The sequence below is a fragment of the Centruroides vittatus genome, unplaced genomic scaffold (assembly GCF_030686945.1).
Source record: "Centruroides vittatus isolate TY-2023 unplaced genomic scaffold, ASM3068694v2 contig_926, whole genome shotgun sequence".
NCBI lineage: Eukaryota > Metazoa > Arthropoda > Arachnida > Scorpiones > Buthidae > Centruroides > Centruroides vittatus.
Genome location: NW_027122612.1, coordinates 2,816,256 through 2,840,747, shown reverse-complemented (window position 1 = coordinate 2,840,747; position 24,492 = coordinate 2,816,256). Strand labels below are relative to the sequence as shown.

At 31.1% G+C, this 24,492-nt stretch overlaps 1 protein-coding gene across 3 annotated transcripts in view; it reads left to right on the top strand.

Moving 5' to 3' along the window:
- Jwa (PRA1 family protein Jwa) overlaps nucleotides 1-24,492 on the top strand; it is a 124,576-nt gene that overhangs the window by 7,273 nt on the left and 92,811 nt on the right. The window contains exons 2-5 of one of the 3 annotated variants that reach the window (XM_067281699.1): nucleotides 6,802-6,947; nucleotides 8,527-8,598; nucleotides 13,669-13,796; nucleotides 16,137-16,530. In XM_067281699.1, coding sequence (XP_067137800.1) covers nucleotides 6,802-6,947; nucleotides 8,527-8,598; nucleotides 13,669-13,796; nucleotides 16,137-16,187 — 397 coding nt within the window. In that variant the 3' untranslated portion in view covers nucleotides 16,188-16,530. Of the gene's footprint in view, nucleotides 1-6,801; nucleotides 6,948-8,526; nucleotides 8,599-13,668; nucleotides 13,815-16,136; nucleotides 16,531-24,492 lie in introns of those variants that run through there. The other 2 variants (XM_067281700.1, XM_067281701.1) reach the window with 2 other exon arrangements.

Below are 24,492 nucleotides of genomic sequence, written 5' to 3'. Positions count from 1 at the left end.
TCAGAGATATTTTACATCTAAGTTTATATTAAATTTCCACATATTCAAATTTTATGTATCAGTTATTTAATTATTCGTTATTAGTGCCAAGTTTTATGACATAAATATCACCAGGAGTCTGACAGACTGATTTTATCAAAAAACAAAGTAAACTAAAATATTGTTATTCTTTATCTGAAAAATGTTTTTAAAGCAATTTTTTATATAAAAACTATGGTAAAATTACTGGAGTAATTTTATTTTTTGTAAATTATTCACCAATAATTCATTAGTAATAAAAAAGAATCAGTTGAAAAAATTAACAATATAAAAATGTATACTTATAAATTATGTCAGTGAACTCTCAAATTATTTAATGTTTGCATTCAATGTAAATTTTGCATAAGAAAATTTTTCCATATAAACTAATGGTGAATGCCATAGTTTCATTTTGTAGAAACAAACTTTGCCAATACATTATAAATGTGAATAATGGAATGCAATGTACTAATAAATAGTTTCAATACGTAACATAAAAAGATTTAAGTATGTAGATTTCCCTACATATTTAAACTGTCTTTGACATACAGATTTCTCTGAAATGGTATTAACATTTCGAAGATTCTTGAAAATGATGATAGAAGACAAGGAAAGCAAGGTGTAAGCTACATTTTCTTGAAGAAAATGTAGCTGGTTAATCAAATAACTGAATATTTCTTCCAACCAATTAAAAATATTTATTTTACATTTGTTATTTTTATATTATGATGATTGTATTATTTTATATTTAGTTATAAATATACAGTGTTTCTCAAAAGAAATATGTCACATAGGAGATTGTGAAGAGAAGCTTGTAGGAAAAGCAGGGGCATAGTATATAAAGTTAATATGAGGTATATTGTAAGTCCTGCTGCATCCTGCCAAGTTTGTAAAGGTTACAAGTCAGAACAGACAATTAGCATTTAATTTAATGGCCACTAAAGGAAAGAGGTGATGCTCATGAAAGGCAAGATAATTCTGCAAAATTTCCTTGCATTATTTTGTTCAATGTTATAAAATGGAATGAATTATTAATTTTACTTAGTATTTCATTCATTGGTATTATTAGGCTTATTATTGATTAACTATGTGCAAAATTCAGTAATTAATAGTCATTCATTGCAAAAATAAGTGTTTTTTTTTTTTTTTTTTTTGAACAGTCTGTTGTTTATATTTTGGAGCAGATGCTCAAAATGATGACTTCTACATTCTAATTTCTTGTAATAACATTAACTTTGTGGGTGCGCCTGGAGGTGGATGGAGTCGCACCTCCCTTTTTGTCGGCTAACAGGTCTGTGAGACCTGCCCACATCAAGATAGCGGGTCTGATTCATTACGCGTCACGCGTTACGCGAGTGGAGGAAGTTGATGGGTCCGACGATAGAGCGGCGCCGATACTCGAATAAAGGACATTGACAACATATAAAAACAACAACAGTTTATTAAGACTAAAAGCTACAATGAAATAGGGGCGAGCTACCGTCACCTAAGTTTCGATGCGCGGAGGGAGAGTTTACACTACTTGGGTAGGGCATACCTCTGTGTCCGAGTGGGTCTTTTCTTTGTTCAAGAGATCCTCGGCTCCGGTTCCTCTCGTTTGGGCGGGTTTCGTCGGGTTCGGGACGCATACACACTGGGTAAAGGATACTACGTAACCGACCCCTTTTCCTGCTCTCGTTGCCCTTTTATCGTCTCGGGTCACGTTTTGCTTTTTCACCAACCAGGATTATTCGAATGTTGTTCCTCATGATTCATGTTTTCTCCGTGGGAACCAAACAATAAAATATTTTATTATTAGCGTTTTGGTTCCAGCGGGTTCGAATTTTCACACTTTAATTAATGCATATTAATTAAAGTTATATTTGAATAATTTGAGTCTAGTTCCTTCTCATCTTGATGTGATAAGCCTTTTTCATTGTAGCTGTAATTTGATATTCTGTTCGTTTAAATAATATATAAATCAGATTTTGAATTGATGTTTTATATATGTATGTATGGTGTCATCATTGCAACTGGACTACTCAATTGCATTGGGTATTGCTTAGGGGTTGTCCACAAAATTACATAGCATTTTTCTTGAAATTTTTACTCCCCCTCCTCTTGTACCAGTTTGTCCAAGTTTCTGTGACCCCCCCCTTCACTTTTTGGAAGTCTGACAAAACTCTATCCCTCTTAAAACCATTAATCACTTTATACCAGTAGATAGATAGATAAATAAGTGGAAATGAAACATACAAGAAATTTTGAAATAAATATAATAAAATGCATAAACTGTATAAAATTATGTTATGTAAAATTTAATGTAATGCTTAAGACAAGTCAGACAAAGTGGGACAAGGGGAGAGGAGGACTCTATAAATGTCTATAAATGTCGTCCACTGAAGCTCAACCTCTTCCCTCCCCCTTGTCTGACTTCTCTTAACTCTCTCCCTCCCAGTGTGGCGACATTTATAGACAACCTCTTGTGGATGAATCCCCCTTCTGTCTGTGGAGGAATGACAGCCATGGATGAGTGTGGTGGTATCCCAGGGAATACTACATGCCAGCTCTTTTTGCTGAGCATCATACCAGACATCATGTATCATCAGTGCTGTAACTAGGCAGATGCAACAGGTGCACCCGCACAGGGCCCACTTGGAAGGGGGGGCCCAAAATGCATCTATTTGTTTTATTAATTTCCCAAACCTAATTAGTTAAGGGGCCTAAATGCAAATTCTTGCATAGGGCGCAGGAATGGCTAGTTACGGCATTGTGCATCATGATCAATCAGCAGACAACCCTGGTGCACATTACACAAATTGTGGGGCCTGTGATTGAGCCACTGGTGCAGGCTGCACCCAACAATGTTCCAGCAAGATAGTGCCTAACCTCACATTGAAAGGTGAACTCTCACCAGCCTGAACAGAATTCACATCCTTCTCTGGCCAGCAGCTTTGCTGGATCTCTCTCCCTTTGAACACCTGTGGAACCTTGTCTAACGTGATGTGCACTGGGGACCACCACCACATATCATTGACAACATGCACACTACAGTGGATGCAACTTGGCAAAGGATTCCTTGGGTAACCATTAATCTCCTCAATGATAGTATGTCTTACCATATAGAAGCTTATATTAGTTACCTGTGGGGGGGACACATTCGCTACTGAATAAACAGGTGTCTGTTGCATATCTTTTGTCTATTCTTTTAATCTTTTGCATATGTCTCACCTATACTGGTCTTGGAATGTGCATGTAGCATGCATTCCTTTGTGATGTTGGCAATTTTACTTTTGAAGAGTGTAATTATTAAAAATATAAAGTTTTTTTTAATAAAATATCATAACAGATGTACCACACGTGCTATTTTAAATGTTGCCGGAAAAGTTAAGCAACTTGTTGCTGGATTTTTTTCTGTCTTAAGTTTGTGTTATGTGAGCAGCGTAGGGATTTGTTATGTCCCATACCAGCAATTATATTTGTGGCTCAACCAGTCAAATAGAAATTTGCACTTTCATAAATGATGAAGTAAACCAGGATTTCCCTGTAATAGATTTATGAAACTTTCACAAAATTCAGTGTGCAGTCAAAATCATCTGCATCTAGTTGCACAATAACTGATATGTAAGGATGAAACTTGTGTCTGTCTAATATTCAATAGACTGACGATGGAGAAATTCCAATAGCAGTTCCCGTTTCATGGAGCAATTGCTCGGGTTTGTTTAGTGCTGAAGCCTGCATAGCAGCTACCAATGCATTACTAGTTGCTTCTTGAGGGTGTCCTGATTTCTTTTCATCTTGTACCATTCCTGTTTTAACAAGTTTTTGATAGAGCTGCAAAATGACACAGTGGTGTGGCTTTGGCTTATCAGATATCTGCTGTAAGTCTGGCAGATTGCAGACTTACAGCAATTGCCTTGTTCATAAGTTAGAACAGGCTGTACTCTTTCCAGAATTGTATAAACTATTCTTATTGAATAATCACTCTAGAATTTCCGTAAAAATTGCATAGATGTCTCACCTAGTCTACAGCTGGACAGCAGTAGCTGTTACAACTAAAACTGTTATTTTTTTTTTCTCATTTATAAAAAATCATTTACGTAAAAAGAGGATTAGTTTTCTTTTGTCAACCATGTTATTTCAAAATTGCATAAAAATAGAGATAGTTATATACCAGTGAAATAACTAATGGTTCATCTGTATCAAAATCTGAACGTATTTGCATTAACTATTGCAGCTACCTTACTACTATACTTATTGCAAATAAACAAATCCATGCAATCATAGTTAGTTATTTTTAATTTTAATTAAAATTACAAATAACAACAAAAAAAGCTGATAATATTTTGTATTCCTGCTAACATCTGCATATTGAATATTAAAAAGAACAAGTTCAATCCTCACAACATAATGGTTAGTTACAGAATTATGCAGCTGATCCTATCTTTGTTGAAAGTGATTCGACCATACATGAATTTTGTGCAATTAATATGTTTGGCAGTATTGTGAACCTGAAATGATGCATCATATAACCAGTACACCTATCCCATTTTTACACAATTTTGAAATAATGTGGTTGACAAAAGAAAGCTAATTTTTTTTTACACAAATGATTTTTTTACACAGGAAAAAGCAGTTTTTTTGAAAATTTTTAAATTTAACTCTTTGTTAAAATTGTATTATTGCATGGTAAAAAATGTTATTACTCTTGTTAAAATCAAGAGTTCATTTATCTCTTTTAAGCGCAGTACAGTACTGTGCTTAAATTTTTGATGTGTACACTTACTCTAACACCTTATAAACGTGCAGCCAAATTTATTAACTTCTAACGTTTTCGAACGAACGGAATATTGTTCAAAACCATTCGAAAAGTCTATTCTTTTATGCAAATGTACTAAGCGTTCGAATTTTGCAGTTTTTTGCCTTCTTTCTTATTATTTTTCTTGATAAAGGTCATTTAACATGACTTAAAACGTTAGAAGTTAATAAATTTGGCTGCACGTTTACAAGGTGTTAGAGTAAGTGTGCTTGAGTAATATGCAGTCTCGGACGAATTTCTGATGTACAGGTATGTCAGAAAATGCAGCATGTTAATTTTATGTTTTTTATGCTACCTTGTATTTACTGTATTTACCTACAAACAATGTTAACAATAAATGATGATAGAATAAAAAAAAACTTGAGGTTCTTGATCCAATTAAGCATTTTTCTACAGGATTGATGTTCTGTACTTTTTTTACGTGATTTTTGTTTTATGCAGCATTCTTTGGAACATATCCATCATGCAAAAAGAAGGTTATGTGTACTGTACACTTTGTTTTGATGCTTTGTTTACAAGCTTCTTTGCATAATCTAAGGCATGTTTCTTTCAGTAAAAATATTTGACCATACCAATGCTGGCACAGTTAATTGTCGGTGACATTTAAATAGTCATCTAGAGTTACTGTATGTAACAAAGTATGACCAGTAACTCTAGGTAAGCATAATTCATAGTCACATACAATTACTGCAACGAGAAAAAGGTTGAAAAATACTACTTATCTGTAATATGTAATATAAGTTATTGTTTAATATAGAGTTGGGAGAGGTAAAGTGTATTCTACATTTTATATTTTTATCTGATTTCTTAGAAGAAAATAATAATTCATAAATAAATTAATTAAATTTGTATCAAAATGTTTGATTTCTCAAAAATATTAATTAAAAGTGTAAACAAGTTGCAACACTCTCTCAACAAAATATTTTCTCTGTGAAATGTATAATTATCGTACAGGATAGTTATACAGGATGATATCAATAATAATTGCTGTATCTAAATCATAATTAGAACTTTTTCTTTGTAATATATTATTTCTGATTTTATTTAGACTCAGATACTTAAACTTTTGTTGTTTTTCAAAAAGTACTTTTAAAAACTATATCTTTTGAGAGAAAATATTTAGTTGAAGTTTGAGCGAGAAGTTGTTTTTGCATTCATAAGATTTTTATTATTTTTTTTAATATGATGGATAAAGCAAATTTAATACAGGTTGGATGGAAAGTAACTAAGCATTGAGAAATTGTTAAAATTTCTACATTTCTAATGCAAAGATGATGATAAATTATTTGACATGTACCTTATTAAATGGAAATATGGATACATACCTTAAAATTTGATGTAGGCATTGATGCCATCCATTAATAACATTTTCCGCAGATCACGATATGGATGGATGGTCCACTTCTTTGTGCATTTGCAACCAAACCTGTGGTCATTTTATCTTCAGATGACAATTCTCAATTGTTTCCAGATGGATTGTGGCATGTCTCTATATCATACTGTCTTCGCTGCACAGCAACCTCTGACTCCACACCTCATAATATGCAGCAATCTGTGCTCACTTCTGAACAGAGAAGCAATTACAATCAGCCTTTTTTTTTTTTTTTTTTTTTAATCGCTTAATGCAATCTCTCACTGCTCACACTACTGAATATGGGAATTATAAAATTCCATTGATGTACATACAGTAAACACACACACACACACACACACACACACACATTTTATTATTATTGCATTATTATTACAAAAATTATAGTGATTTCTCAATTCTTAGTTACTTTCCAACCATCCTGTAGAAATCACGATAGAAATTTTTTTTTCTAATATTGTAAATTTAATATAGTATCTGTTTATGTAAATATATTCCTATTTTACATTATAAATAAATTCGTATATTTTTGGTATTATTTTTTTGATATTTATATTAATTGCAATACTTTTATATCCCAGTTTTTTATTTTTGTTTGTTAAAACTTTTTTAGTTTGATACATCCAGTAAAAATGCTCTGTGGCATGTTGGCAATATTGGCAACATTTGGTCTTTTCTACTATATTACAAATTCAAAAAGAACTGCAACTCGTTTCAAGCGTGATCATCCTCTTATCAGTGTTGGAATAATCTTTACAGGTATTTAATTTATTGAATTAAGTGAAAATTTTTGTTATTTATTGTAAATTTTATCTATAAAACATAATTTTAATTAATAATAACTATTAAAATTCAGTTTTTTTTAACACAAAACAGGAATTTTAAATCTTGTTTAACATATAAATATATTTTCTCTCTAAATTGTATTTTTATAGTGTTCTTTTAAGTTAAAAAGCCAGCTTTGTCGATTTTTTGAGTAAAGAATTATTGTACTTGACGTATCAAAAGTTGAAAATAAAGTAAATAAGCAAATTTATTTTCAAGATTTAAGTATTGTTAAAGGTTCTACTGAGTAATTTTCTGTTTTATACACATTGTGCCATTACACATGCAAATTTCTTCAATTTATGCCTCATTTGTATACAAGTAGCTGGCTGAATTTTAGGTATGCTTATTAATGTTCTTTTGCTATACATGTTTGATGGAGAATTAAAATATATTTCTGAGAAAATGATTATTATGGGATATTCCACAATGATAGTATGAAATGAACTTCCAGATTCCTTTGTCAGGCTATTAGGCTAAATAATTACTAAGTAATTTGGCAAGAGGAAGGTGGTCAGTCTGCTGTTTCTTATAAATTTAATTATAAGTAGATTAATTAATTTAATTTTAGAATGTTCTGGAAGATTGGTCCCAAGAGGGACTTGAACTCACAACTCCTACTTACTGTGCAGTTGCATTGTAATTATGTGGAGATGGCAGCCCTAACTGCCTACCTCCTGCCAAATTTTTTTGGTAATTATTTAGCCTTAATAACCTGATAAAGGAATCTGGTTGTTTGTTTGATATTTGAAGTAACTATAGTAATGTTAGAAAAGTATCTTCACAACAGTTACCTTCTTATGAGTCATTATTAGAAATGAAATGGAAGAAATATATTTTATTTAAAAATGAACATATTTATGAATTTACTTAAAACTATGGATGAGTTTGAGAATTTTTTCTGCTGTTTTTGCTGGCATGATGTATAACATTTAGTTCTGTTTTTAAAGATTTGTATCAAAGTCTCATATGTAATTAAGGTGATGTGATTGGATATTGCAATTTTTAAGTGTTTGATTGCTTTATGTTTCATCTTCAGAGGAAAAATCTGTGAAGATTCACATTCCTTATTTCATCTTCATTAAACTTTGCAGTGAAATGCTTCTAAAACAGTTTCTTCTTTATTAGCATAACAGCACAAGGATTAAGACACATTATTTTGTATGTTTTACACTATAGAACTGAATCTTCAAAGAGCTGTGATGACTTATAGTTAAACATATTGCAGAGGAATTTTTCTAACATACTTTTAACTATAAAGTTTATTTACTATTTGGAAAAAATTATATTAAGTAGTAATTCTTTTGACTAATAGAAGATTTGCATTAAAAATACACAACACAATACAATTTTTTAAAAGTTTTACTGAAGTTAAAAGTGTTTTTGAGTTATTTTAATCTTAAATTATGAAAAGTTATTAATTATAATTAAAATATTATCATAATTGAACATTTATTATAATAATTATAAATTTTATATATAGTATTTGTAAATTATGAATTATATTTTTTAGGAGGTTATTTCATTGTTTATATGCTTGGATCTGTTGTTGTTTTCCTGTTTGGTATTCTTCTTCCTGTTGTCAGTAAGTATACTTTTTAAATTAGATTTTTATGACATTTTTTGACATTATTAAAAATTTAAGAAATGAAAATAAAAAAAAAAAACACAGTTAAATGTAATATTTCTTTTATGGCAAGAAGTCAAAACTACTGTATTACAAATTAAGAACGTCTGTCTTTATTTGGATATAATATTTTAGTTGTACTAATTTTTATTGTGCTCATTATTTTCTTTATTATTCTAAATGAAAACAATTGAGAAAAAAATATGATAAATTCCTTATTATCTGAAGTAATATAATTTAGACTAACAGTCCTCAAATAACAAAATCTCTGATAACATGGCATATTTGATACTGCAATTTATAAAATATGGAAATAAATTTTTACAATTAACGGAATTTTAAAATTTATATTTTTGTGACAAATTAAATGAATAAATTCTTCTTAGGACTTCTAGAACTTCTGAGTACTGTACATTGCTCTGCAGGATTTGTGAAGTGAATTCTAGTTTACTATGTTCTCTTGACTTTGTTGACAAAGTATTCTTCCACAGTTCAGTTTGGATAATGCAGGTTTTGGTTAACAAGGTCTCAGTCAATCTCTATTTTAAATAAATAAATTATTTTCATGTTTGAAATAAAATACAAAATATAAATACTTTATAAATTGAAAACTGATTTAAGTGAATTTTATAATGTTAAAAATTATTATAAAAACTGATAGAGATTTTGAATACAAATTATTAATCTAATACATTCATATCATAGTGTCATTGTGTTGTGTCTAAAATTGAAAGTCTTCTTTGAATAGTATATATGATTATTATATACAATACATAAAAATGTAATAAAATTTTAAATGGTTTTAAAAACAAAATATATTAACAATTAACTAAAATTATTTCCGAACATATGGTTTCTTTACTGTTCATGTTGTTAGAAGAGGATATAATGTAAGAAGTGAATTTTTTTTGTCTTTTAAAAGATACTAAGCTTTGATTAATTTTGATGTTAATCAAATTTTGGTATCTCTGCTAATTCTTTCACAAATAAAATATTAAAATTAAAATTTATTAATATCCACATGATTCTGATTAGTATTATAGTATTATATAAAAACATTGTACAGTAGAGCATCGATTAACCGACCACGTTCTAGTTGGCAAATTCAAATGTCCGCTAGTGATGTGGCGCTACAATATTTGGTTATGTCTTGGCTACTTTAATATTACTTTTGTTAAATTTTTGCATGTTTTAGCTGGCAGCACTGGCTCGACCATGAAAGGGAGGCTAGTATTTAAACTAGTTGGTTAATGTTACCCTAGGATCCAAGATGGCGGCGGGGGGAATTTTTTCCCTACTTCGGAGACTGCGACGGGGAAAAAATTTTTTCTTTGATTCAAGATGGCCGCTTTTCCGGACGCCATCTTGAATTTCTCTGCAGACTCCGCAGATTTTAACCGAAATAAACAATAAAAAAAAGGATTTTTTTACTCACATTTCAATGGTGGTTGCCCGCTTCTTCCTATCTTTTTTTCCTTTCCGAACGTACTTTTTAATATACGCCCTTTCTCGTACTTTCTTTTACATATTACGGTCTCGTCGATTTCCACCGTTTTATTCAGCCCTCCTATTTTAAACGATGTCAAATTACTCAAAGCTATAATTTTTACCAACTGTATGTGATTGGACCAATCGACTCCTGTTTTTCTGGATGTGCCCGCCACAATCGCCGAGGTCGTCGCCGTACATTCCAGACATAGATAGTGCCATATAAACGTCAGAATGCAACCCCAAGAAATGTGGCCAAATTTACTTTTAATTGTTCCTTCAAAGGCAGAAGTCTTCGTTCCGCACGTACTCCATCGCAAGAAACAGCTTTCTCTTTTACTCCAATAGTATAATTTGCATATAGAATCGCAATGAATGCAAACGGACTCGGTCGGCTGTAAACCTAATTTTACAGCAAATTTCAATGCGTTATCAATTCGGGGAGCAAACCTAGCTCCAAAAAGTCGTCTTCCATTAACTTGTAGAAATCACGGGTGGTGCATCTCGACCAAAATTCGTCATTGCAACTCAAATCGGCAATACTGCTCATTATCGAACAATTGGCAGTAAACTGAATGCGGGGAAGTGGGGAGAAAAAAAAACACAGGTTTTTCTTAATTTCTAATTACTTCTTTCTCTAACTTTTAGGATTAAATTGTAATAAAAGAAATGACAATAATTAGTAAAACTGGAGAAAATAATAATAAATATATTTACCGATAATAAATTGTGCAAAAATGAAATATCGTAACGAAAAAAAACACAGCAATTATTCCAGTACGCAATTCGTCGCAACACTGCAGCGAACAATTCCAACTGGAAACTAGTCGATTTGCATAAAATTGCCCGGAAAGGAACAGAAATCACGTCATAGATCACGCATTTGCATATTCGTTCGTAACACCCCTACGTATTTCCCACCGAGTTTACTCTCACACGACGTTACGAAAAAGCTCCCTCTACCGTCGCAAATTTACACGCTACCGTCTCCATTTCGAGGTTACACGAAACTCAGCCACGTCGAACGCAGAGTAGAAACCAAAGGGGGGAAAATCCCCACGTCGTCGACTTCTCGACTCTAGGAAAAAAAATTTCCCCCCGTCGCAGTCTCCAACATAGGGAAAAATTTCCCCGGTCGCCATCTTGGATCCTAAGGTAACATTAACCAACTAGTTAAGTAATGCTGCATCAGTGTGTAGTCGGAACGAAGCTGCTCGCACCTTTATTTTCTAGATTATCACGGAAAAACGAAACACAGAATTATTCATTCTCAACAATATATTTGATTTCTATTGGATCATTTAAAGGTACAAAAATATAAGGTCAGAATAAGCCATTAATTAATTGCTATGCCAACGTTTCATGAAATTCTGTCTATCACTACGGGCCTTGGACTTACAGATTGACTCGTAGCAATCTTTATTGTAACTCTTTAAAAATACTGAGTCAGTTATTTTTTTCATTCAACTCAATGTAACATAGGTAAGACCGATAGCTGTCTCTTTTTCCCTATATCTATTTTGACTTTTGGAAGAGTTAATCCCTGTGATTTATGTATAGTCATCGAGTATGCTAAGGTAAGGGGAAACGGTCTACCAGATCGCAATATACTGCCATCGTTCGAAGAGCATTTTATGGGGATTATTGGAAACAGATTACCATACATGAAAGGTCCCTGATAGCTATCAAATTCCACTAAAATAAACAGAGGTAGAGCTGGAGGGCGAGCATTAGGAGCATATATAATGTAGCATATAGTTCCTAGTGAACCATTGATGAGACCTCCTTGCACCCATAAGTTGACTCTCAGCATGATTCTGGCATTAACTGAGAGATAGAAATACTTGGAGAGACCAAGAGCTGAGTCATCTTTGGACGAAGGCGGGGCAATGTCCGGAGTGTTTTCAGATGCTATATAAGCAAGAGGGCATCCAGTTGACTGCAAGTACTCTTCGTTGCTTTGTTTAACTTGCTTGTTTGTTGGATATAGCTCTACTGCAGTTTGGAACTGATCAAGTTCATCTCTGGATAAATAGGCTCAATTTCTTGTCGTCAGAATGTTCAGATCTGTATCAGAGAAATTACCCGAAGCTAGATGTTGTAAGACATCTGTGAAGGAACTATCTGTGCTATTTTATCTATGAGAATTACTAAGTTCAATGAACTTCTCAAAAGAATCAAATGCAAATGTAATGTAATGTCCCAACAGGGTCCCTACCTTGTTGGGACATTACATTGTAAAAAACACTCGAGTAGAGAGGAGTAACTTTAACAGGAGGAAGCTGACAAAAATCACCAAACAAATAGATAAAGAATCCACCAAACGGCTAATCCAACCATCTTTCTCGGGGTTTATCTCCCTCAATCTTCTCTCGATCATGTAAAGCACTCTTGCACCAATCATTGACATTTCATCGATGATGATGAATTTGAGCGACTTTATCTTAGTCTGGAATCTCTGTGCAGCTTCTTCATTTAGAGATCGAAATTTCGTACTAACGATAGGAAGACGAAGAAGAGAATGGATCGTTAAGCCATCAATATTGATCGCTGCTGCTCCATGTTTAAAAAGAAAACTTTTTAAAACTTATTATTCTATAAAGATTCTATATATTTGTTGTTGTGTATCTAGTTAGCAATAACACTTACCTTTCAAAATTACAGTTTTACTGCATGCCATATTTTCCGACCACTAGATGACGCCTCTACATGTGCATGCAGGAAGCGACTAACACTTGACTTCATGCATTCCTTGTCAACATTATAACTCTAGAATGAGTTGTCCGATCTTGACAAAATTTTCTACGACGATTTGAGTGATGGTGATGAACTGATTAAAATCTCAACTCTCAAAAATGATCCATACTGAAGAAAAACCCCTATCTCCAGTTCTACAAAAACAAATCATTTTTGAGAGTTGAAATTTTAATCAGTTCATCCTTGAGTGATGATGAGTCGTCCTAGAAAATTTCATTAAGATCGGACAACTCATTCCAGAGTTATTTTGTTGACAAGGAATGCACGAAGTCAAGTATTAGTCGTCACTATGTTCCGACAACCAGGCCTAATACACTATACTAATAATGTATTTTTTCATACTTTTCGGTTATCCGACTTTTCAGTTATCCAACCAACCCCCGTCCCCAATTAAGTCAGATAATCGATGCTCTACTGTATATGTAAAACATTGTATTATGTAAAAACATTGACTGAAATTATATTGTTATTTTAGAATTATAGGTATTACAATTGCTTTTGTTTTGTATTTATAAAATTGTTTTATGAAACAATACATCTTAATTCAAAATATCAGTAGTTCAACATTATTTTTATTATTCAGTTTACAACTCTTATTTGAAATGGTAGAATTATAATTAGCTAATTTTAAATTGAAATTTCATACAATTAATTAATTAATTTTTCATACATATTTTGAAATAATACATGTGATATTTTTAAATTAAAACTTTTCTAAAGTATATTTGCAGACAAATATGCTAAGTAAATATTAATTATTATATTTATATTATTTTTTTTTAGTTATTTTCTTCCATGCTTCAATGAGATTAAGAAACATGAAAAATAAGCTCACTAATAAGATTGAGACCATTGGATTAAAGAGAACACCGATGGGGCTGTTTCTTGAAACTCTGGGACAAGAACATGAGGCAGGATCATAAATTTTGGTTGCTTTTTCTCAAAATTATGAGAAATATATTTATGTAAAATTTAAAAACCTCATCCTCTAATAATTTATTTGCCTAAAATTGTACATGAATTAATGGCAATTTGCAATGCAATTCCTATTCTAACAGGATGAATAATTATATTTTACATTTAAACAAGGCAGTCATATTAATTCTATTATATTCATATCAATGTTTATTGTAAGTTAATTAATCCCACCTTAACAACTTTGTTCTTGATTTGCACATCAGTTTATAACGGAATTAATTTTGAAGATTTGATTTTGTGCAGCGTTATTTTAAATTATTATGATCTCAGATAACATGATTTGAACTATATTTTTATGTATGGAATTAGAAAAAGAACCAGAAGTTTGAAATAGATTATATAGGGCATACCAAATATTTTTTCTTATAAATGTAAATATGTATATACATTCAGAATAAGGATGGATAGAAGAGTTTCTTTAAGCAGTAAAGTTTACATAGAAAAAGATATGAATGTATTTTTTTTTTTTTTTTTAAAGAAAGAAGAAAATTCTAATTTTATATATTTATTTTATATACTAAATTGTATAAGAATGAATGAATGATTCACATAAAGCAAACATGTTAGAATCGATTCCTGTAATTTTTGGGGTAGGTCTATATAAAAATATTGATAATCAGAGGAAAATTATGTTTCTTGAATATATTTTTTTTTTTAAATTTGAGTTTAATTAACAATGAAATAATAAAATATATTCCATTGTTTAAATGTGTTCCTTCTCAATATATATTGAAATTTTTAATGTCGTATTTATATAGATTAAGAAAATATATTTTCTATTCTTATGTTAAAATTAACAAGTCCATTTTTACAATCTGTTTACGAAAATATTTCTTGAATTTTATAGCATTCCATCCTTAATATACATCAATTATGTTTTATTGAAATTTTTGATTGAATCCAGAATATGAATTTATTTTATTCTAGAATTTTTATTTATATTTTAATATTCTAGAATAAGTGTCACAATCAAAGTAAAGAATTAGTATAAGTCATTTTATAGTAGCTGAATTTGAAGTAATGACAGTTTTAAAGCAGCTAAAATGTTTCTATATCAATTAAATTAATGTTTCTGATTTTAAGATCAATGTGAACTTATTTTATTTCACTACTTTAATTTAATAAATAAATAAAATCTCAGATAATACAAATTACAAAATGAAGATCTGAAAATAATATTTTTAAATGATTTTAACTCTGAAATAGTGATCTTATTATATACTAATTTGAAAACAAGGAAAAAAAATTAATAGAGTTTAATTTATTACAGTTAAGAAACCAAAATATATATTTTACGTGTGTATTTCTTAGATTACTTACTTTCTTAATTTATCTGTAATGCATAATGAAATCTTTATATCGCATTGATTAACAGAATATTTACTATTATAATTTGAAGATGTGCTGCTATTTTGAAAAAAATATACAGGTCAAATTTATATTTATACAGATAAGAAAGATGTATAAGATTAGAAAGATTTCTACTTATTAGTTTCTTACAAATTTAAGAATTTGTTTTAGTTAAACAATATTTGAATATTATTAAAATATTTTCTTTGATGTTTCTGAATGGAAATAAATGTTCATTTATTTAATAATTAGAAAACAAAAAATTATATAGTTTGTTCTAAAAAATCATATTATTTTTTAGCAAACTTTTACATCTATAACATTGTTAAATAAATATATATTTCTATATAAAAATATCTTAGGCATTTCGAAATTTAGATTTCCTGTAAATAATTGCCACTTAGAAGCTTTGAATACTTTTATTTTTAATTTTTTATTCTATTTGTATGCATGTTTTTTTTTATTTTTTCCACTTTTTATAAGAATAATATGTCAGCAGCTTTTGATTTATATGAAATATAATGCCGAAGGAAACTGTTCTATTCATCCAGATTTTTAACAAATATTTTCTATAAACATATACGTTTCTTCAAATTATTTAAGATGATTAATTTTATTAATTATAATCTTCGATGTACTAATATTTAAATTTCTGAAGTCATTCTCTAACAAATAAATACTCCACTACTACTAATGCTTTATATCTATCCATTAGATATTTAAACTTGCATAAAAAATTGTCAGTAGTTTCTATATAGACCTATCTTTGTTTGGAATGCTGTAATGAAAAGACTTAAAAAAATTGTTTGAAATAAAATTAGTGAATATTTTTGACTATTCAAATCTGATGTTAATTTTTCAAACAAAAAAAAGAAGTGAAATGGAATAAATAGTGAATAATTTTGATTTCTTTTCTATTCTAGATGATGCACAAGATTCTTAATTTGAAATTTCAAAAAATTACAAATAGCTGATGATGATAATCAAGTTTTCAGTTTAAGCTACTGTATATTTTAAAATAGTTATTTGTATTGGCGACTAATATTGTTATTCATATTAAATATTTGATTTATTTTTAGATTGAACTTATCAAATCTTGATATATTATTTCTTCATATAATTGTATTCCTATTAATAATTGTGATATGTAAGTACTGCTAGTTTAATGCAGTTATTAAAAGATGCCATTTACTCTGCGTGTAGTGGCTCGTTAAGTTGGTTGCTTTTATGACGAGATGTAATCTGACAATGTTCTATTCTGCAAATAAAATAGATAAATTACTGCACTTTATATATATAAAAAAAAAGAAAAATGCATCAATTTTGTCTAGTCTTTCTTTCTTTAAATAAAAATCTACAAATATACTCCAGATATAATCTCTTAAGTTTCCAAGTTGTCGTTGATTATTAACTTAGCCTAATCATAACCTGAAGATAATTTGGCAGATCATCTGGCTTTAATCAAAATCAGGTGTATTGAGTCATTGTTTATAATCTCTAACAATATTTATATTCATTATTTATTTTATTTAAAAATTAAAATTATTTTTAAAACATTTGCTTTTTAAAATAATTTTTTGTATAAGTTTATTAGTACAGTAGAGCATCGATTATCTGAAACAATTTGGGACTGGGATTGTTTGGATAACTGATCATTTACGAAAAATTTATTAAACACAAAGCTGTACTGTATATTTTGTATCACGGGTCTTACAAATACATACCTTACATAATGTAGTACATTAAACTAGGTCTACAGTTTAAGTTAGCACAGAGGGGGGAATGCTGCATCGCCACAGCACTAGTGGAAATTTGAATTTGTGGAATGGAACGCTTTCGGTTAACCGATGTTTCAGTCGATCGGTATTCGGATAACGACGCTCTACTGTGTATGATTATATTTTATGTGGTGGTTAAACCCTGTCATGATAGGAGCTGTACATTGCCTATCAGAAATATACAAGAGCTGCATCCTCTGTTGGGATGCCTAAGGGAGAACCTTGTCATTTATTCATATTATACATAATTAAAATACTACAATTATCACTGTTACTTTAGTGGTATTTTATAACTGACTAGGTAAACCATCACTTAACCCCCTCAACTTTCTGAATGTACAGTAAGCTTGTAGTTATATATGTTTAAGTAGTGTGTACCACGTTCATAAAAAAGAAATAATGTAAGGGAGCTGCAATAAGGGTCATCTAGAAGAGCCAGTTCGGCCACTATAGGATATATATATATATATATTTATTTATTTATTTTCAACACAGTCTTCATATTATTCCTGGTATGTGTCAGTTCAACTAATTCTTCATAAAGGGAACTTCAAAGGTGTACCTTGTAGTGTCATAGATAGTTAAAGCCACCATATACTACTATGGTATGTTTTTACAATACATGTTTCCATTGAAGTAAATACATTTAGAGTTCTAATAATTTCATATATCTGTGATAAGTCAAATTAAAAATCAGAATAATACTAGTTCTTAATTATTTTTAGTTTGAAAATTTGAAAGAAAATCTTGGGTTCAAGCACAATTTCATTGTTATTTTACTTCGAATATCAGAAATATGTTGATTATCTGTACATCATCCCCGTCATGTTACAGATAATACAATGCATAAAATGACAATGAATTCTGTATCTTAAAGATTTATTTGAGCATCTGCTGTTGAGTCTGGAACTGACACTATCTGCTATAGAAATTATTATAGAGTTTACTATTGTTAAAAAATTTAGATCAGTGGTGTAAATCATCTCTACAATGATTTTCAAGGTAAATAAGCGAGTGTAGGATGGTAAACTTGTTCCTAGTGACTTAAATGGATCAGTGAAGGTAGCATTGTCGGATCATGCTGGAAACTTATTACCTGTAATGATTAAAAAAATCAAAAAGTCCCAGGAATATTGTCACAAATTCCTGGAAGTAAATATTAAAGTTAAATAAAAGCAAATTAGTCAATATTACAGAAATTGAATTCCTTTCACAGTGGTGCATTCTAGCTTCACAGGGCCAGGCAAATTTGAATTGGGGGTATGCCGGATGTAGTGTTGAGTTCAGACATTTTTCTTTCAGGAAGTTTTTTCGGGAAAAGATTTTTTAAATAAAAGATCGGTTTGCCACCCCCTATTGGTGGGATCCCCGGCAATTTCCCTTTTTGCCCACAAGATAACGCGCCACTGCCCTTTCATTTATTTAAACTGGAACCAATTAGCGAGTGGCTAACGCTACCGAACAGTGGTAGTTGAACGGATTTTTCACGTGCCTAATCCTAAATAGGGGTATGCCTCCCGAAAGGAGTTTCTAGTTTCCTGTAGATCCTCCAGGCACTCCCTTCCTTTTCAGATCGCCCGTGTTGTTTGTCTTATCCCACGAATCCAAATCAATTTACTTGAATTTATTAACGTTACTGATATTAATATTGACAAAAGGAAATGTTCCGAATGTTTCTTTAAAATCTTTAATCTATTTTTAGTAAGACTTTTTCATTAACTTGAAAAACAAAATACAAAAAAATGTAATTAAATTACCTCGGAGATGGAATTTATCTGCATTAAAACTAAGAATGATTTACGATCTTACAAAATTTTTAAATTATGTTTTGTTAGCATTTTGATGATTTAATTTTAATACTTATTTAATTAAATGTGTTTACAGTATCAGTATAGAATTCTATATAAATGTGTTACTATGGAATAGTTACAAACAATAGATTTTATCTTCCAATAAGCATTTATTCCTTTTTCTAAATTCTAATTATACAAAAGAAAGAATACTTTGATCGAACGAGTAATTTAGATTAGAAATACAACGAAGAGAATCCGACTTATAATAATAATAATGCATTTAATAACTATTCAAGTGTTACTATCCAACACGCTTTATGTTTTTCTTCCTCTGTTTTAATTTAACACAGATTTTTCTTCGATATTATTTAAAGCGAAGCGGGGTGAGGACGTAACAACTGCGGAACACCCGAAAGAATCCGTTTGTCCTCGATATTTGAAAGACTATACGAGCCATAACCTTTCGGGCGACTATAGTAACGTTCAGCCTTTATAGGAAACTACAATATCTCTGTTGTACTTTATATCCACAACCGCAACCTTGGCGTTAAATGATGCGTGAAATGCACTTCAATAATGAAAAACACGTAACTTGTACGAACCATCACGAAAAACTTTCAAAAATATTTATTCGCACTCGAGAAAAAAATAAAATAAAATAAGGATAATAAAGAGCCGAAACTCGATACTTCGTTTCATTATTTAAATTTATATTAAATTTCATTTAAAAAATTCTTTACTAACTAATTAATAATTTGTAAGACTCCAGCGATTATAATTAACATTTCGTATTTTAAAGTCGTAAACTTGTCAATGCCAAACTTCTTTCTTTAAATTGAAATTTTTTTAGACTTTAGTTTCTTTACTGCCGCTGGACATTATCTAAATATTATTCTTATTCGTGTTTTGAATGAAGCGATATTTGATAACTAAATGGAATAAATTATACCCTAAGAAAGAAAGAAAAGAAAATTACACGGTCGTAACTCATCTGACAAAGGATTTCATAGCACAGTTTACTAAATTTCGACATATTTCCAGGGTCAGGAATTTCTAAAATTTCGTGTCATAAATCACACGAATAAAAACTCTCCACTATATTTAACTGTGTGAAATAAACTGAATAATTTCAATAACAAACAAATGTCAGGGGTTCTCGACAACTCTCCTATACATAATTTTTAAAAGACTTTAAGGGAAATTCCTCTAGAAAATACATAAAACCTTATATAATAACGCGAGAGATTTTATATATTTACTACAATATTTAATATTAAAATATATAAATGTGGATAACACATTTAATGTCGTTTTTTAGCCATTTAAAAATAAAAAAAAGGAGATAGAATGTAAATTACTGGATATTATGTATACTGTACAGTACATATTATTCATAATATACGACATTTGTACGGCTGTTCTTGTACCAGATATTTTGAGTAACGAGAGAGGATGTGTCCATGATATTATCATTATCGCGAAGACACTAATATACATAAAATAGTGTAAATTAAATAATAATAATAATAAAGGTATTGTTGTTTACATTTTAATAGCATACAAATTTATATTTGAAGTCGTATACTGTATTTTTAATAATTATTAATGGGCAATTACAGTATTTCAATTCATAAAGCAAAACCTCGATTTTACGACTTAATTTGCAACTAGAACACCGTCGTTAAGCGAGCCGTTTTATTCTACTTAAACTAGTAATATGAACTGCGATTACGTTCCTGGAAATACGGGAATTCAAACATTTTTCTTCGGGGGAATCCATTCTTACGGTATGAAAGATTGGTTTGGGGCCTCCTTTGGTGGAGGGCCCTTTTTTGTCCATAGATTATGTTAACTTACTAATCCAGTTTATCAAAAATATAACTAACGTTTGATTATACTGGATAAAATTTTTAAAAATATATTAAGATATAATGCTACTTTTGTTTGACAGAAAAGCATCGGTGCTCAAAAATGGGGGCGAGATTTTCATACAATAAAAGCGCTTAAAATGCAATGTAACGCGGCATTCTGGTTTCATTTTCTGCTTTAAGAATACCGTTCCCTTTGTTGAATACTGATGCTTTTCTGCAAAGTCTACGTGTTCGTGAGGCAGCGTGGAAATTTGGAGTAGTCCACATATTGTGAATGTGATATATTTACGTTTACATTTTCCTCTTCTCACTGATGATGAAGGAAGAATCGCGTTATTAGTGAAGATCGAAGATTAGCCATTTTTTCATCCTCTTCAGAGAATTGCCACTGCACGGTTCCAGTGTTATGGCTGTTAATTATAAAAATGGATCAAATTAAGACACCGACGAGGATTGTTTTCACAACAATAAATAAACGCAATAGGAAAAAAGTAGGCTTACAATAGTGGCAAACAAAAACACTTAAACTTACATAGAATGAATTTGCCATCAAAATCTATAAAATGCTCAAGAATAAAGTTCTAGAATTTGATCACTGATGTCTCCGTACATTTCTATTTTTGTTTCTTTTCGTGATTATTTTATGTTCCGGAGATATTTCGTGTAAAGACCGAGAATAAACTAAAATCTCTACGTGTCTCTTGATACTTTGCTTAGAAAATTTCATATATCAGATGCTCATCTAGACTTTTCCGTGATGCTCATCTAGACTTTTCTCAGATTTTTCCGTATCAAACGCCATAACAATTCTATACCACAATTTAATTTAATTTTTTAATATAATTGTAGTTGCGCCGATCGGATCAATATCCGATCCAATCGGCATCGATCCTGGATCAACCAATTGTGGCGGTAGGCTGCAAAAAAGAACTCGATTCATTCGACTTTTATTTACGAGAAACATTAGTTTAGTCCATTTTTTATCCGACTTGAACAGTTCCGGTCCAGATGCAGGCAGGGCCACAAAAGCTATAATGAATGAGCTACATAACAGCGTACGTGACGAAGAACGAGCAAAGGTAAAGAACGAAGTCCGTCAGACGAATAAAAGCCGAGGAGAAAATAAACAGTTTCTTACACAACTCCGGATACAGTTTAAAAGCGACACGTTCTGACCGAGAAATTCAAGAAGTTTTGAGTTGAACTAGAATGGAATTTTTACGAACCATACTTAATTTATGCGTAATATACTTAGCTGGAAGTCGTGTAGTTAGTAATGGTTTCCAATAAAATATGGGCAGCTGCAGAAATCTAAGAATAGATTACTGGGACAGACGTGCTTCGTAAACATCTCGACCGTGTCTATGCAAATTTTAATTAATCTTACTAAAGTTAGATGCAAAAAAAAAGGAAAGAAAAATACGTGAATGTATGAATGCAGCTTGTAATGTACATGCAAATTAAAAATATTTGTTAGGTAAAGGGTTTTATACCCAATTTGAATATTCCTCGAAACACTATAAAAAATACCCTTTGTAAATTCCAAATTCCCTAAAGTCCGAGCAATTTTTCATTATTGTAAATACCTAAGACCATTGTTTTGTCACTCTCTTCGACCCAACCTCACCAATTCCCCCCCCCCTCAAAAGCCCGAGCAACGTGCCCATCGTCATATAAAAATTACACGAAAGATTTTATATTAAAATAGAACTATTTTTTTAAAGTAACACGATCAAAAAATGCCAGTGAAAACATATTTTTTGCTGGTAGTCGGTTCATTTGATTTGATTTGTTGACGAGAGGTGCCGGTGCCCTAAAAGTTATACGGCCGATCTCAATTTCACCTATTATAGGCAAGCCTGAGCCTCAATGAGCCAATCACTGTGAGGGAGAATTGGAGAAGGATGCTTAATTATAATAAAATATGAGGTCAGTTTTGGAATTCGAATCTCTCGTGGCAATAGAAGGATACCAATCATTTGACATATTATTCTGCAGTTAATTAGAATAATGATGAATTGAAACTTAATCAATATTTAATTAGGATACGTAGTAAAACCTGTGTAAAACGGAATCGTTCGGTAACGAGTATCTTTTCTGGTTTGGCAAGTTTCCGTTATAAACAGGTTTTACTGTATAAAATTTCGACATATTGGAATAAAACTTTTGTGTTTTCGTTGTGTTACTACATCGATTAATACTTGACAATCCTATAGGATTGTTAAGGATCAAGTATAGGATAGGAAGTAAAATAAAATCCATTTATTTTACTTCCTATTACAGCCGAACCTGTAAACAACGGCCACCGACGAGTACGCAAAAAATGGCCGTTGTTTGGAGGTTATTTCGTATGCATTTTTTCACGTATTGAAACACGTACAAATCTGTACAAAATCAAATAACTGATAGAGAAGTTTTCGATATTTGAGTTTATTTAAAGGGGGCGAAACTATAACTAGATTAAATATTTTCTTTAGTAATTGTTTAGAATACCATTTTGTTTAGGTATTTCTCTTTGGAGACCGGATGTGATGCGTGACGGTTCCGCTTGTCTCTTCGGTCCACTTCCGGTCCAGCGCGCGGATCATCTTTTATTTTAAATGGGGCGTGTCATTGGGCGGATCCTTGCAAGTTGCCAACTCGTACTGACAAACGACTTTATTGTTGCGCCGAGTCTGCTGTTTGTCTGTCCGCTCCTTCGGAAACTTTCTCGTTCGTTCCTCCCTCTCTCTTCCTCCTATACAAACAAAAATTTTTTTTTCTATGAAGAATCTATAGAATTTTAGCACGGCTCGAATCAAAAATTAAATTTCCCTATTATACGTAAACTATAAATACTTTTAACAAAAGTTTCTAGTGAATTATTTTTGATAAATTGAATATTTTTGCGTGAATCTTGAGAGAGAAAACTAAAATTCCGAGAACAAGTCGAGTCGATGTTGTACTGAGGATTAGAAGAAGCACCCCTTGAAAAAGGATACGCAGTTAATTGCTAGGGTGACAGATCCGGGAGACAAATTTCGGCAATTCACTTTTAAGACCGGAAAGGGCATTCCACACGATGTATGCCTCCCTGTGGATACAGAAACGGGCCGAGGATCAGGAGGAAATTTGTTGGTGCTTTCACTAATAACTTGTGGAAAATGAGCGTTTTGCTTTATTTAACTAATAAAATTAATAAATTATAATTCGAATTACATATAAAAATTTATTTTGCTAAAATTTTTATTTTCAGCAACCGAAAATAGAATTTTATTTCTGGAATTCTACAAAGCTTCCCGAGATAAAATCCCTTCAGGAATGCGTAAATGATTAATGAGGTGCCGAAATTATGAGATTTAACTAAACAAAATATTAATCTAAACAATTTTTTTAATATTTAATTTAATATTTTCCGGGTATTTAAAGTGTTAAAAAGAATAAACTTTTATATCCGTAGGTAATCCCATTGATAATTCTACTAATAACTTCGGAATTATCAAAAGTATTTGCGAATTTTTGACGTGAAATTCGGAGAATAAAATTAGTTTGCGGTTATAAAGTGAAAAAAGTAATTAAAAAAAGAAAAGCCGACATATTATTCTCGTATAATTTTTCAGTTGTTTACGCAAAATTGAAAAGAGGGAGACAAAAATAATGACCGTTTCTGGTTGGCGACAGTAACGCCGCTTTAACGACTGGCGGAAAGAGAGGAGCAAAGGGAAATATACCGAAAAGGGCGGGACGGTAAGCGATTGACAAATGTCTAAGGTGGTCCCGCTGTCGAAGGGGCGTCTACGTTCTTCTCCATTCCATCTTAACGGCCGTGTCGACGAGCGTAGCCGTAGAGAAGTAATC